This window comes from Molossus molossus, unplaced genomic scaffold (genome assembly GCF_014108415.1).
Source record: "Molossus molossus isolate mMolMol1 unplaced genomic scaffold, mMolMol1.p scaffold_m16_p_16, whole genome shotgun sequence".
In the NCBI taxonomy this organism is placed as follows: domain Eukaryota; kingdom Metazoa; phylum Chordata; class Mammalia; order Chiroptera; family Molossidae; genus Molossus; species Molossus molossus.
The window spans coordinates 2593029-2609225 of record NW_023425351.1 but is presented as its reverse complement, the minus strand read 5'-3'; the positions used below and the strand labels follow the sequence as shown (position 1 = coordinate 2609225).

Sequence of the window (16197 nt, the reverse complement as noted above, 5' to 3'; positions counted from 1 at the left end):
TATACGCATTCCATTTCTCAGCAGGAAAGAAAGTCAGTTATAGCAGAGAATGACTTATATGATGACACATTTATAGATAAGAAAGTGTATCTTAGAACAATACCTATAACCAACTTCATAATCCTTAATGGCTTACATCATTAGTAGTTAATAGTAGTAAATAGGTTAGTAGTAAATAGGCTTTACTTTTTTTTGAGAGAGAGAGAAAGAGAAAGAGACATGGATGTGAGAGAGAAACATCCATCAGCTGCCTCCTGCACACCCCCTACTGGGGATCGAGCCCACAACCCTGGCATGTGCCCTGACTGGGCATGGAACCAGAACCTCTCTGTCCATGAGACAATACTCAGTCCACTGAGCCACACTGGCCAGGCTGGGCTTTACTTCTCAATAGCAATGAATTCCTTCCCCACACGTAAGAACCCAAGCCGAGGCTGGCACGCATAGCCAGGGCCCCAACACAGGCGGGCATGGGCTCATCCTGCACATCAAACACCGCAGTGGTCCAGGCAGACCACAGCACAGATGATGCCCCATGGACGTGGGTTCACACTGGCTGAGCCCGGGCAGCCTGGAGCAGGTGAAGCCCCATGGACGTGGGTTCACACTGGCTGAGCCCGGGCAGCCTGGAGCAGGTGATGCCCCATGGACGTGGGTTCACACTGGCTGAGCCCGGGCAGCCTGGAGCAGGTGATGCCCCATGGACGTGGGTACACACTGGCTGAGCCCAGGCGGCCTGGAGCAGGCTAAACCCCATGGGCGTGGGTACACATGGCTGAGCCCGGGCGGCCTGGAGCAGGCTAAACCCCATGGGCGTGGGTACACATGGCTGAGCCCGGGCGGCCTGGGCAGGTGAAGCCCCATGGACGTGGGTACACATGGCTGAGCCCAGGCGGCCTGGAGCAGGTGAAGCCCCATGGACGTGGGTACACATGGCTGAGCTTGTACAGCTTGGAGCAGGTGGGTCCATCTGACACTCCCTTATTTTGCTAAGAGTTTACTGACTACAACCAAAGCCAAGTCTGGGTAGCAACTGTAGCATGTGCCCTGCCCCACTCAGCAGCTGGTCAGAGTGAGCGAGTACAAGGGCATACTGCCTGCGGAGTCCCCGTGCTCCGTACGCACAGGGCCTGCTGGGTCCCGGGAGGGCTTTGTGGGGACTCAACAGACTTACTTGAGGAGCTCTCCTCCTCACTGCAGACAGAGCTGCCAGGACTTTAACTTTGTCTTTCCTGGCTCTGCGGAGGACGGGGGAGCCCACACAGCACCCCAGCTCAGTGCCCCCGGCTCTGTGGAAGATGGGGGAGCCCACACAGCACCCCGGCTCAGTGCCCCTGGCTCTGCGGAGGACGGGGGAGCCCACACAGCACCAGGGAGTGCCCACCGGGTGAGAAGGGCGCACAGGGCGGAAGGGCCTGGGAGCTCGGCCTGCACGCAGGAGCCAGTAGGAGGGTTAACGAAGGAACGTATCCATGGCTCCGCAGCTGTGCCTACTTAATCTTAACTTGGTCGTATTACCAAGTCGTTTGGGTGCAGTTAGTAAAGTCTTAGCAAAATGAGTGTCAAAATGTGTCACTTGTCCCGGAAACTGCCACAGCGGCCTCCTCCTGGCAGAGTGACTGCCTCGCCCAGGGCCTCCGCCTGGAAAACGGAGGACGTGTGGGGTGAATGAAATGCAGGGCCCAGCTCAGGGCAATGGCCCCAGGCCTCACAGGGTCACTACAACGTGACTGCGATGGCCCTGTGAGGAGTCCCTGCCACGCCTGCCTCCTGAGGGACCACAGCCCTAAGGCCCTAGTGTCCCCCGCAGGACGGCTGTGCCCAGTGCTCCCCCCCACCTCACCTGCTGGAAGGAGTCTTCGAACAGTGTCTGCCGGGACACGTTGATCTTCACGTGACTGGGTAGTGCGTTGGACTGAAAACAAAAATAATACCATCATTGTCCCAGAAGCTTAGGAGACGCACTGTGTAGAGACACAACTGACTGCTATGGCGTGACCCTCAGCGACCCCACAGTACCTGGCACAGGTAACGAAAGTGAGCAAGCTTCCACCTGAAGCTGCGTTCGTACGCGATCTGGGGACCACCTTTAGTTCTAGAGAGACAGAACAACAGGTATCAGCACGCGGCCAGGCTGGACCCTTAACCCTCAGTACGACCCAGGAGCGTCCCAGAGGCTACACGACCCAGGGCGGGGCCCCTGCCGGGCAGAGCATAAAGGTGTGCCTGCTGGGCCGCAGGGCTGGAGCACGGAGGGCCCACGGAGGGCCCACGACACCGCACACGGACGAGGCTGGTAATGAAACACGACCGTCCACTACAGGCTGCTTCAAAGAAGACCTCTGCTAACCCTGGGCCGGAAGGGCCAGGATCCAGACAGAGGAACATGGAGGGAATTCCACCACATCCGAACCCTAAGCGGGAACGAAGACAAAGGTAAGCTCGGCAAGATGGGAGCCGGAGGCAGGCGGCTCAGGTCGGCAATGGAAGGGCCAGTGGGTGGCATGTGGCACGAAGGGACAGGCTGTACCAACAGGGCTCCATTTCCAAGGGCAGCCTGGCTCTCCCACTTGGGAGTGAGCCTGAGAGATGAGCACAGGGCGCTTTCGCCAAGGGGACCTGGGACAGAGGGAGAACACTCTCACGCAGGGGTTCAAGTGCACTCTCAGCCAACAGCATGCAATGAGTGCGCACACCTGGCCCACCTGGACAGGCGCGCGTTACTTGATCAAGCAGATGGAAGGGCTGTTTTTGTGGAGCTTAAGTTCGAATAAAGGAGCCAGACAAGAAACAGCATGAACAGAAAACTACATGTGTGTTTCTGGAAGGGGGATAGACCTCCTCGCCCCTGCTCCCAGAAGGGAGGGAGGAAGCAGCGTGGGAAGGGCAGGAGGGGGCTGGAAAGTCTGTTGCCAAGAGAAGGCTGACCAGGGGCTCACAGCGCAGCGTCTGCAGAAAGCCCGAAGCAGAGGCCTGGAGACACTGGGGAAGGTGCACGGGCAGAGGGGCCTCTGGTGTTGCAGGGACAGCTGGGTGGCTGGTTATGCTGGAGCAGAGCGGCAAGGAGGTGAGGACAGGGGTCAGGTGCTGTGGGGCCTGGTAAGGACTTGGCTTCTCCTCAGACTGAGATGGAAACACAGAGAGCTTTTGTACAAAGGGACCCTCCTTACTGGGGTGTGACTGAGCAGCCGTCTGCTGCTGTGGGAGGACATGGCGCAAGGTGTGGGCAGGAAGCAGCGGGACAGGCAGTACTGCAGGTGACATGCAGGTGGTGGCCTGAGACCACGGGTCTGGTACCCGCTAGAGTGCAGGAGCTGCAGGTCTGATGGACTGAGGGTCGGGTGAGAGGCGAAGAGGACTTGGGATGACTCTGACATTTTGGCCCAAGCATACCCATGAGTGAAGTGGCCATCGGCTGAGATGGAAAGACCCTGGAGAAACAGGTGTTCTGGGAACTGTCACGAAGAGGTGACAGGCAGAGGTAACTAGGAAGCAGCTGGATACAGGAAGCACAATTGGCAGTGAGAGGTTAAAATGTGAGTCGTCGCATCTTGAAGCTTCTGAAGAGCATGGCAGTGAATCAGTCACCAAGAGAACGCGTGTAGGCAGCTGAGCACGGGCGCTGGGACCTTCCCTCAGTGCACAGGGGCTGGAGAGGAAGGGGACCCAGCCGATGGAAGAGAGCAGACCAGGAAGGCACAGGAACACAGGGCGTTCAGTCTCGCACCCACTTCTGCCCGCAGATGGGTCCTGTGACAAGTGCTCTGGAGCCCAAGACGGGTCGCGAGCCGAGCCCGGCACACCCTGTGGACAGCCCTCAGCGAGTTCGGGGGCAGGGCATGTCCCAGAGTTGGTCTAGGCCGGAATCAGAAACAGCGACTTACAGACAACTCCTTCAAGTACTTTCCTTGAAAGAGCAGCAGTAAGGATCCACGGAACAGAGCTGTGAGGTGAAGAGCTGTGGGTATGTTGTTTCTAATCTAGGAGAGGTGGAGTGGATGAAAGTAACTCAGCGGAGGAAGACCATCGCTGCTGGAACAGCACGTGAGGAGGTGGGGACAAGCCCAGCACCAGCAGAGGCCTGGCCACTGAAAGGGGCAGTGACAGCCCACCCACAGGAGCAGGAGGGAAGACAGGTGGGTGCTGGCAGGTGGCAGACAGGATGGCCGAAATTTTCAAAAGGCCTTTCATGGTGGCTTCCGTTCTCGGTGAGGCAAAGACCTCGCCCCTAGGAGTGAGGAAGGAGACCCTTCATCTGGAAAACCCGGTCCTGCTAAGCATCTCAGCCCTGAGGCCGCAGAGCACTGACATGGCAGTCAGAGGCACAGACGGTGGACAGACTGCCGGGTCCAAAACCAGCCCGTGACCTGTATGTACTTCTGCACAAGTCAGGAGTACTCCCTAACCTCCGCTTCTGCCTCAGATAAGGGAGAACAGCGTCTTCCCACGGGCTGCTGGACGTGACACAGGATGGTGCCCTGAGCGCTGAGCACCACCCGCATATCGTGCCACGGGGCCCGCCTGCCACAGCCGGTGACCAGCACAGCAAAGGCAGGCACCCTGGGGAACTGTCAGCAGGTTTTTTTGATCCAGAAATAAAATCCGAGGCTCAGTTAGTGGCTGAACCAGGTCCTGGAAGAATAGCACTCAGAACCACAGGTTGTCACTTACACAGACGACTTCCCGTTGCGAGGGTCTTTGAACGTCGTCGTCCTGGTGTTGTGATCGACAAAGTACCGTACACCTTCCCGGGTATACCTGATCTCCCAGCCTTCGGGCAGGGGCTCTTCATTCTGTAAGCTAAAAGACACAGTCATGGCCCAAAGTGACCGCTGTCCAAGTACTGAAGACCTCTGAGTCAAGGTTTACCTGATTCCAACTACAGATGCATTCAGAATGGTGTACATAAGGCCATACTACATACGTACCCCTGAGTTCTCGGATCTTCCCACTGGGTGGTTTTTGTGTTATGATTCACAAAGTAAACTCTGTCTGTTGAATCTACTCTTTTTTCTAAAAAACAGAGTGAATATGGCATCTTAGAATCATTTCTATACATACCTCTCAGATATTTTACCGACAACACATTAGCTTACCCCAGCCTGGCGGCAGGGGCCCGTACGGGTCACTTTCTGCAGCTAACACGGAAGCCTGATGGGAGAGAAGAAACAGCATCTAAATACAAAAGCAGAGACAACCTGCACTTGGCAGAATCACCTTTTGCAATACTTTTCTAGAATATATGATAAAGGAATGTGAATGGAGTAATTTCAAGACACTGCATGCTAAAAGTTAAGGGGAGTGGACCAGTTCTTGTTCTCCTACAACAGCAGACCAGTTTCGTTCGGCCCTCCACAGTAATCAGGAGGCGCCGGGGGAAAAAGAGACAAGCATGTGAAACCGTGGAGTTTCAATGAGGCGATGATATTTGTTTATAAACAGAGCAACGATCAGAGTTCTCTTTAAAACAAATGCCTATCAATACAGCCAATACCATCAATAAACTCCAATACCATCATTAAACAAATAAATATCTGTCTTAATAGCCCACCTTTTATGTATCCATCCATCCATACCCTTTAGGCTTACCCATTCCTACAACCCAGAAATGTATTCTGAAGCCAATGTACACATTCTACCACCAATCTGAAAAGAATGACCAGTGTAAGCCTGTGGCCTGAAGAGCCGCTGCTCAGTGACAGGGTGCACGTGGCATGAGGTACACGTCAGTGCTTTGGAACAGGTGCAGCCACCTGTGCACAGCGTCCTTCCCCTTCCCCTGCCTTCACAAAGCCGCTACTCCACAGGGGCAGCGATGGGCCAGCCGGGAGCACTCCACCCCTTCCCCTTGAAGCAGGGCTTGTGGGGTGACCACCATGCCAAGGAGGTTTGGGCAGAGGTCCCTGCTGAGGGCCTTCCTTTCCAAGGAAGAGCGAGGGCTTGCTAGAAAAAGCCGTCTCCCTTACACAGTACACCCTGTCCTCCTGCCTTGGCTGGGGAGCTGAGGCCCCAGGGCAGCGGCTGCACAGGATGTAGGGGAGCCACACGGACAGGAGGTCAATGGAGCAGCCACAGCAGAAAGAGCCAGGCCCCTAATGGTACCACTGAGCCAGTGGGGACCAGCCCTGGGCTCCTCCCAGACTGGTGTTGCACTTGGACAACCAGCCCTCAGTATGTTCCCGGATGTTCTGTCACGTGCAGGAGGGCGCAGCTCTGATACACACCTGTTACCTGCGTCTGCCCTGCTTCCCCGATGTTCCTGTGTACGCCTACGTCCCATGGAACACAGACATAACCTCGGGTTTACTGTCCATGGCCAGACAACATACGTCACCACAGGTTCTGTACCAGAGCCAGAGCCAGCCGAGGGTGTCAGCAGGTGGCCCACGCCCTCCCTGGCAGCAGAGGGCAGGAGTGGTCCCTCAACAGCCGGCCTCAGCGTCTCAGCTCCGAACGAGGCAGGACTTGGACAGGCTGAGTTTCCTCTTCGTGTCTTTCCTACCTCCTGTCCAGCTACCAGCTCTATATTTGGGGTTAAGTTGTCTCAAAACACTATCTAGAGATGCCCAGTACTTAAAATTTCTATTTTCTACTCCTATGATCAAACCCATTTGACAAAGATTTGGGGTTTTTTCCCCCAACTCTTCTTGTAGATGTTTGCTTATGGCAATAAGTAAATCACCAACTGTACAAATTTCCAGGTTCATTGGATTTTGAGGGCAAAAGTATCCCCAACCCCAGGAATATCTCTGGAAAGCCAACAGAGAGCCAAATGCTGTCTTGAAATGTGGGAAGGGACTAGATGAGCTCATGTACAGCAGGCTGGCCGCTAGGAAAACCAGGAGCTAACTGCTTTCACTTACACCCACAAAACAACCATGATTAAAAGTATAGGACTGGGAATTCATAAAGATGCAGTCTTTTATAAGAAACTGCAGTTATGAAGCTACCATTTAATAAGGACAAACACTGAGTCTGTAAGTTGTTAATAAACTAGAATTCTTTTTTAAAAAGCTCAAAGTGATTATGTGTAGCAGAAACAATGATGACTATCAAAGGTTGATTCCTAACTACCCTCCAACTTGGTAGAATGTAATGAGGTGGAATGGAACTCAGAAGGATGGAACACAGTGGAACAGAACGCAGGGGATGAAACCCGGGGGAATGGAACCCGGGGGAATGGAAAGAGATGGAATGGAACCCGGGGGAATGGAACCCGGGGGAATGGAATGAGATGGAATGGGACCCGGGGGAATGGAACCCGGGGGAATGGGACCCGGGAAAATGGAACCCGGGGGAATGGAACCCGGGGGAATGGAATGAGATGGAATGGGACCCGGGGGAATGGAACCCGGGGGAATGGGACCCGGGGGAATGGAACCCGGGGGAATGGAACCCGGGGGAATAGAATGAGATGGAATGGGACCCGGGGGAATGGAACCCGGGGGAATAGAAAGATGGAATGGGACCCGGGGGAATGGAACCCGGGGGAATGGGACCCGGGGGAATGGAACCCGGGGGAATGGAACCCGGGGGAATGGGACCCGGGGGAATGGAACCCGGGGGAATGGAACCCGGGGGAATGGGACCCGGGGGAATGGAACCCGGGGGAATGGAACCCGGGGGAATAGAAAGAGATGGAATGGGACCCGGGGGAATGGAACCCGGGGGAATGGAATGAGATGGAATGGAACTCGGGGGAATGGAACCCGGGGGAATAGAATGAGATGGAATGGAACTCGGGGGAATGGAACCCAGGGGAATGGAACCCGGGGGAATGGGACCCGGGGGAATGGAATGAGATGGAATGGGACCCGGGGGAATGGAACCCGGGGGAATGGGACCCGGGGGAATGGAACCCGGGGGAATGGAACCCGGGGGAATGGAATGAGATGGAATGGGACCCGGGGGAATGGAACCCGGGGGAATGGAACCCGGGGGAATGGAATGAGATGGAATGGGACCCGGGGGAATGGAACCCGGGGGAATGGAACCCGGGGGAATGGAATGAGATGCAATGGGACCCGGGGGAATGGAACCCGGGGGAATAGAAAGAGATGGAATGGGACCCGGGGGAATGGAACCCGGGGGAATGGAACTCGGGGGAATGGAACCCGGGGGAATGGAATGAGATGGAATGGGACCCGGGGGAATGGAACCCGGGGGAATGGAACCCGGGGGAATGGAATGAGATGGAATGGGACCCGGTGGAATGGAACCCGGGGGAATGGAACCCGGGGGAATGGAATGAGATGGAATGGGACCCGGGGGAATGGAACCCGGGGGAATGGAACCCGGGGGAATGGAACCCGGGGGAATGGAATGAGATGGATTGGGACCCGGGGGAATGGAACCCGGGGGAATGGAATGAGATGGAATGGGACCCGGGGGAATGGAACCCGGGGGAATAGAAAGAGATGGAATGGGACCCGGGGGAATGGAACCCGGGGGAATGGAATGAGATGGAATGGGACCCGGGGGAATGGAACCCGGGGGAATGGAATGAGATGGAATGGGACCCGGGGGAATGGAACCCGGGGGAATAGAAAGAGATGGAATGGGACCCGGGGGAATGGAACCCGGGGGAATGGAATGAGATGGAATGGAACCCGGGGGAATGGAACCCGGGGGAATAGAATGAGATGGAATGGGACCCGGGGGAATGGAACCCGGGGGAATAGAAAGAGATGGAATGGGACCCGGGGGAATGGAACCCGGGGGAATGGAATGAGATGGAATGGAACTCGGGGGAATGGAACCCGGGGGAATAGAATGAGATGGAATGGAACTCGGGGGAATGGAACCCGGGGGAATAGAAAGAGATGGAATGGGACCCGGGGGAATGGAACCCGGGGGAATGGAACCCGGGGGAATGGAACCCGGGGGAATAGAATGAGATGGAATGGAACTCGGGGGAATGGAACTTGAGGGAATGGAACCCGGGGGAATGGAACCCGGGGGAATGGGACCCGGGGGAATGGGAACCGGGGGAATAGAATGAGATGGAATGGAACTCGGGGGAAATGGAACCCGGGGGAATAGAAGAGATGGAATGGACCCGGGGGGAATGGAACCCGGGGAATGGAACCCGGGGGAATGGAACCCGGGGGAATAGAATGAGATGGAATGGAACTCGGGGGAATGGAACCCGGGAGAATGGGACCCGGGGGAATAGAATGAGATGGAATGGAACTCGGGGGAATGGAACCCGGGGGAATAGAAAGAGATGGAATGGGACCCGGGGGAATGGAACCCGGGGGAATGGAACCCGGGGGAATGGAACCCGGGGGAATAGAATGAGATGGAATGGAACTCGGGGGAATGGAACTTGGGGGAATGGAACCCGGGGGAATGGAACCCGGGGGAATGGGACCCGGGGGAATGGAACCCGGGGGAATGGAACCCGGGGGAATGGAATGAGATGGAATGGAACTCGGGGGAATGGAACCCGGGGGAATGGGACCCGGGGGAATGGAACCCGGGGGAATGGAACCCGGGGGAATGGAACCCGGGGGAATAGAATGAGATGGAATGGAACTCGGGGGAATGGAACTTGGGGGAATGGAACCCGGGGGAATGGAACCCGGGGGAATGGGACCCGGGGGAATGGAACCCGGGGGAATGGAACCCGGGGGAATGGAATGAGATGGAATGGGACCCGGGGGAATGGAACCCGGGGGAATGGAACCCGGGGGAATGGAACCCGGGGGAATGGAACCCGGGGGAATGGAACCCGGGGGAATGGAATGAGATGGAGGGACCGGGGAATGGAACCGGGGGAATGGAACTCGGGGGAATGGAATGAGATGGAATGGAACCCGGGGGAATGGAACCCGGGGGGGAATGGAACCCGGGGGAATGGAACCCGGGGGAATAGAATGAGATGGAATGGAACCCGGGGGGAATGGAACCCGGGGGAATGGAACCCGGGGGAATGGAACCCGGGGGAATGGGACCCGGGGAATGGAACCCGGGGGAATGGAACCCGGGGGAAATGGAATGAGATGGAATGGGACCCGGGGGAATGGAACCCGGTGGGAATGGAACCCGGGGGAAGGATGAGATGGAATGGGACCCGGGGGAATGGAACCCGGGGGAATGGGACCTCGGGGGAATGGAACCCGGGGGAATGGAACCCGGGGGAATGGAATGAGATGGAATGGGACCCGGGGGAATGGAACCCGGGGGAATGGAACCCGGGGGAATGGAATGAGATGGAATGGGACCCGGGGGAATGGAACCCGGGGGAATGGGACCCGGGGGAATGGAACCCGGGGGAATGGAACCCGGGGGATGGAACCCGGGGGAATAGAATGAGATGGAATGGAACTCGGGGGAATGGAACTTGGGGGAATGGAACCCGGGGGAATGGAACCCGGGGGAATGGGACCCGGGGGAATGGAACCCGGGGGAATGGAACCCGGGGGAATGGAATGAGATGGAATGGGACCCGGGGGAATGGAACCCGGGGGAATGGAACCCGGGGGAATGGAATGAGATGAATGGGACCCGGGGGAATGGACCCGGGGAATGGGACCCGGGGAATGGAACCCGGGGGATGGAACCCGGGGGAATGGAATGAGATGGAATGGGACCCGGGGGAATGGAACGGGGAATGGAACCCGGGGGAATGGAAGGGGAATGGAAGAGGGAATGGGACCCGGGGGAATGGAACCCGGGGGAATGGAACCCGGGGAATGAATGAGATGCAATGGGACCCGGGGAATGGAACCCGGGGAATGAAAATATGGAATGGACCCGGGGGAATGGAACCCGGGGAATGGAACTCGGGGGGAATGGAACCCGGGGGAATGGAATGAGATGGAATGGGACCCGGGGGAATGGAACCCGGGGAATGGAACCCGGGGGAATGGAATGAGATGGAATGGACCCGGTGGAATGGAACCCGGGGGAATGGAACCCGGGGGAATGGAATGAGATGGAATGGGACCCGGGGGAATGGAACCCGGGGGAATGGAACCCGGGGGAATGGAACCCGGGGGAATGGAATGAGATGGAATGGGACCCGGGGGAATGGAACCCGGGGGAATGGAACAGGGGAATGGACCCGGGGAATGGAACCCGGGGAATAGAAAGACGAGGGGAATGGGACCCGGGGGACTGGAACCCGGGGGAATGGAATGAGATGGAATGGGACCCGGGGGAATGGAACCCGGGGGAATGGAATGAGATGGAATGGGACCCGGGGGAATGGAACCCGGGGGAATAGAAAGAGATGGAATGGGACCCGGGGGATGGAACCCGGGGGAAGAATGAGATGGAATGGAACCCGGGGGAATGGAACCCGGGGAATAGAATGAGATGGAATGGGACCCGGAATGGAACCCGGGGAATGGAAACCGGGGAATAGAAAGAGATGGAATGGGACCCGGGGGAATGGAACCCGGGGGAATGGAATGAGATGGAATGGAACTCGGGGGAATGGAACCCGGGGATAGAATGAATGGATGGAACTCGGGGGAATGGAACCCGGGGGAATAGAAAGAGATGGAATGGACCCGGGGGAATGGAACCGGGGGAATGGAACCCGGGGGAATGGAACCGGGGGAATGAGAATGAGGATGGAGGAATGGAACCCGGGGGAATGGAACCTGAGGGGAATGGAACCGGGGAATGGAACCGGGGGAATGGAACCCGGGGGGAATGGGAACCGGGGGGAATAGAAGAGATGGAATGGAACCCGGGGGGAATGGAACCCGGGGGAATGGAAGGATGGAAGGGAACCCGGGGGGAATGGAACCCGGGGGGGAATGGAACCCGGGGGGAATGGAAACCCGGGGGAATAGAACGGGGATGGAATGGAACCCGGGGAGACCGAATGGGAACCCGGGGGAATAGAATGAGATGGAATGGAACCCGGGGGATGGAACCCGGGGGAATAGAACAGAGGGGGAATGGAACCCGGGGGAATGGAACCCGGGGGAATGGAACCCGGGGAATGGAACCCGGGGGGAATGGAACTCGGGGGAATGGAACCCGGGGGAATGGAACCCGGGGGGGAATGGAACCCGGGGGAATGGAACCCGGGGGAATGGAACTCGGGGGAATGGAACCCGGGGGAATGGAACCCGGGGGAATGGAACACGGGGGGAATGGAACCCGGGGGAATGGAACCGGGGGAAGGAACCCGGGGGAATGGAACCCGGGGAATGGAACCCGGGGGAATAGAATGAGATGGAATGGAACTCGGGGGAATGGAACTCGGGGGAATGGAACCCGGGGGAATGGAACCCGGGGGAATGGGACCCGGGGGAATGGAACCCGGGGGAATGGAACCCGGGGGAATAGAATGAGATGGAATGGAACTCGGGGGAATGGAACCCGGGAGAATGGGACCCGGGGGAATAGAATGAGATGGAATGGAACCCGGGGGGAATGGAACTCGGGGGAATGGGACCCGGGGGAATAGAATGAGATTGAATGGAACTCGGGGGGAATGGAACTCGGGGGAATGGAACCCGGGGGAATAGAATGAGATGGAATGGAACCCGGGGGGAATGGAACTCGGGGGAATGGAACCCGGGGGAATAGAATGAGATGGAATGGAACTCGGGGGAATGGAACCCGGGGGAATAGAATGAGATGGAATGGAACCGGGGGGAATGGAACTCGGGGGAATGGAACCCGGGGGAATAGAATGAGATGGAATGGAACCCGGGGGGAATGGAACCCGGGGGAATGGAACCCGGGGGAATAGAATGAGATGGAATGGGACCCGGGGGAATGGAACCCGGGGGAATGGAACCCGGGGAATAGAATGAGATGGAATGGAACCCGGGGAATGGAACCGGGGGAATGGAACCCGGGTATAGAATGAGATGGATGGAACTCGGGGGAATGAAACCCGGGGGAATAGAATGAGATGGAATGGAACCCGGGGGAATGGAAACCGGGGGAATGGAACCCGGGGGAATAGAACGAGGAATGAACTAGGGGAATGGAACCCGGGGGAATGAACATGAGGGAATGGACCGGGGGGGAATGGAACCCGGGGGAATGGAACCCGGGGGAATAGAATGAGATGGAATGGGACCCGGGGGAATGGAACCCGGGGGAATGGAACCCGGGGGAATAGAATGAGATGGAATGGAACCCGGGGGGAATGGAACTCGGGGGAATAGAATGAGATGGAATGGAACTCGGGGGAATGGAATCCGGGGGAATAGAATGAGATGGAATGGAACCCGGGGGGAATGGAACTCGGGGGAATGGAACCCGGGGGAATAGAATGAGATGGAATGGAACTCGGGGAATGGAACCGGGGGAATGGAATGAGAGGAATGGAACTCGGGGGAATGGAACCCGGGGGATAGAATGAGATGGAATGGAACCCGGGGGAATGGAACTCGGGGGAATGGAACCCGGGGGAATGGAACTCGGGGGAATGGAACCCGGGGGAATAGAATGAGATGGAATGGAACCCGGGGGGGGAATGGAACTCGGGGGAATGGAACCCGGGGGAATGGAATGAGATGGAATGGAACTCGGGGGAATGGAACCCGGGGGAATAGAATGAGATGGAATGGAACGCCGTGCGTGTATGGATCTCGGGGGATTGAACCCGGGGGAATGGAAGATATGGAATGGAACTCGGGGAATGGAACCCGGGGGAATAGAATGAGATGGAATGGAACCCGGGGGGGGAATGGAACTCGGGGGAATGGAACCCGGGGGAATGGAATGAGATGGAATGGAACTCGGGGGAATGGACCCGGGGAATGGAATGAGATGGAATGGAACTCGGGGGAATGGAACCCGGGGGAATAGAATGAGATGGAATGGAACTCGGGGGAATGGAACCCGGGGGAATGGAATGAGATGGAATGGAACTCGGGGGAATGGAACCCGGGGGAATAGAATGAGATGGAATGGAACCCGGGGGGGAATGGAACTCGGGGGAATGGAATCCGGGGGAATAGAATGAGATGGAATGGAACCCGGGGGGGGAATGGAACTCGGGGGAATGGAACCCGGGGGAATGGAACCCGGGGGGGAATGGAATTCGGGGGAATGGAACCCGGGGGAATGGAATGAGATGGAATGGAACCCGGGGGGGAATGGAACTCGGGGGAATGGAACCCGGGGGAATGGAATGAGATGGAATGGAACCCGGGGGGAATGGAACTCGGGGGAATGGAACCCGGGGGAATAGAATGAGATGGAATGGAACTCGGGGGAATGGAACCCGGGGGAATAGAATGAGATGGAATGGAACTCGGGGGGAATGGAACCCGGGGGGAATGGAACCCGGGGGGAATGGAACTCGGGGGAATGGAACCCGGGGGGGGAATGGAACCCGGGGGAATGGAACCCGGGGGAATGGAATGAGATGGAATGGAACTCGGGGGAATGGAACCCGGGGGGGAATGGAACCCGGGGGGAATGGAACCCGGGGGAATGGAATGAGATGGAATGGAACTCGGGGGAATGGAACCCGGGGGGGAATGGAACCCGGGGGAATGGAATGAGATGGAATGGAACTCGGGGGAATGGAACCCGGGGGGAATGGAACCCGGGGGGAATGGAACCCGGGGGAATGGAATGAGATGGAATGGAACTCGGGGGAATGGAACCCGGGGGAATGGAATGAGATGGAATGGAACTCGGGGGAATGGAACCCGGGGGGGAATGGAACCCGGGGGGAATGGAACCCGGGGGAATGGAACCCGGGGGAATGGAACCCGGGGGGGAATGGAACCCGGGGGGAATGGAACTCGGGGGAATGGAACCCGGGGGAATGGAACCCGGGGGAATGGAATGAGATGGAATGGAACTCGGGGGAATGGAACCCGGGGGAATGGAACCCGGGGGGGAATGGAACCCGGGGGGGAATGGAACCCGGGGGAATGGAACCCGGGGGGGAATGGAACCCGGGGGAATGGAACCCGGGGGAATGGAATGAGATGGAATGGAACTCGGGGGAATGGAACCCGGGGGGGAATGGAACCCGGGGGGGAATGGAACCCGGGGGAATGGAATGAGATGGAATGGAACTCGGAGGAATGGAGCCTGGGGGGGGGATGGAATGGAGCCCAGGGAAGGGCCGCCAGGCCTCGGGCGCTCACCGAGTAGAGGTAGCGCTGGTTGAACTGCTGGAGGGCGCCCTGCAGCTGGTTGCGCTGCGACTGCCACTGTTCAAAGTCCCGCACAGACTCCAGTGTCGGTCGCTGCCACGTGGTTGTCCTGGTGTTGTGATCCACATAGTACACCCTGCCACGGTCATCCACTCTTCTCTCCCAGCTACCACCAAGACAGCGACAACAAAAAAAACACAATCTCTCAGTAGAAGACGCTGAGAAGCAGTAAGTCAAAACTTGAAGCAAATGATTTAAAAATCAAGTCCAAGCCACGATACAATAACTTAAAACAATGTAAATTATAATTCTTTTTCAGAAAAACTATGAACATGTAACTTGCTCTTTATATTACGTAAATACCTTTTGTCCCACCACATGTCATTTCTAAGGATGGGCCTCCAGAAGGGACCCCACATTGAGCCATCCCAGATGAACCTGAGCGCACCTTCTCCCGTCCTGACCAGCAGACTGCATGCACTGTGTGCCTGCAGTACACCATGGCCACATCGAGCAGGCTTCTGACCAGCAGACTGCACACAGTGTGACTGCAGTACACCAAGGCCAATGCCACATCGAGCAGGCTTCTGACCAGCAGACTGCACACAGTGTGCCTGCAGTACACCAAGGCCAATGCCACATCGAGCAGGCTTCTGACCAGCAGACTGCACACAGTGTGCCTGCAGTACACCAAGGCCAATGCCACATCGAGCAGGCTTCTGACCAGCAGACTGCACACAGTACGCCTGCAGTACACCACAGCCACCGCCACATCGAGCAGGCTTCTGACCAGCAGACTGCACACAGTGTGCCTGCAGTACACCACAGCCACCGCCACATCGAGCAGGCTTCTGACCAGCAGACTGCACACAGTGTGCCTGCAGTACACCACAGCCACGGCCACATCGAGCAGGCTTCTGACCAGCAGACTGCACACAGTACGCCTGCAGTACACCACAGCCACCGCCACATCGAGCAGGCTTCTGACCAGCAGACTGCACACAGTACGCCTGCAGTACACCAAGGCCAATGCCACATCGAGCAGGCTTCTGACCAGCAGACTGCACACAGTACGCCTGCAGTACACCACAGCCACCGCCAC

General features: G+C 57.4%; 1 protein-coding gene across 3 annotated transcripts in view; it reads right to left on the bottom strand.

Annotated features, from left to right (window-relative positions):
* Positions 1–16197, bottom strand: part of WWP1 (WW domain containing E3 ubiquitin protein ligase 1) — an 84258-nt gene that overhangs the window by 13606 nt on the left and 54455 nt on the right. For all 3 annotated transcript variants that reach the window (XM_036263735.1, XM_036263737.1, XM_036263738.1), the window contains 6 exons: positions 15087–15261; positions 5097–5151; positions 4929–5013; positions 4672–4800; positions 2020–2095; positions 1844–1915 (listed from right to left, as the gene is read on the bottom strand). In XM_036263735.1, coding sequence (XP_036119628.1) covers positions 1844–1915; positions 2020–2095; positions 4672–4800; positions 4929–5013; positions 5097–5151; positions 15087–15261 — 592 coding nt within the window. The remainder of the gene's footprint in view (positions 1–1843; positions 1916–2019; positions 2096–4671; positions 4801–4928; positions 5014–5096; positions 5152–15086; positions 15262–16197) is intronic.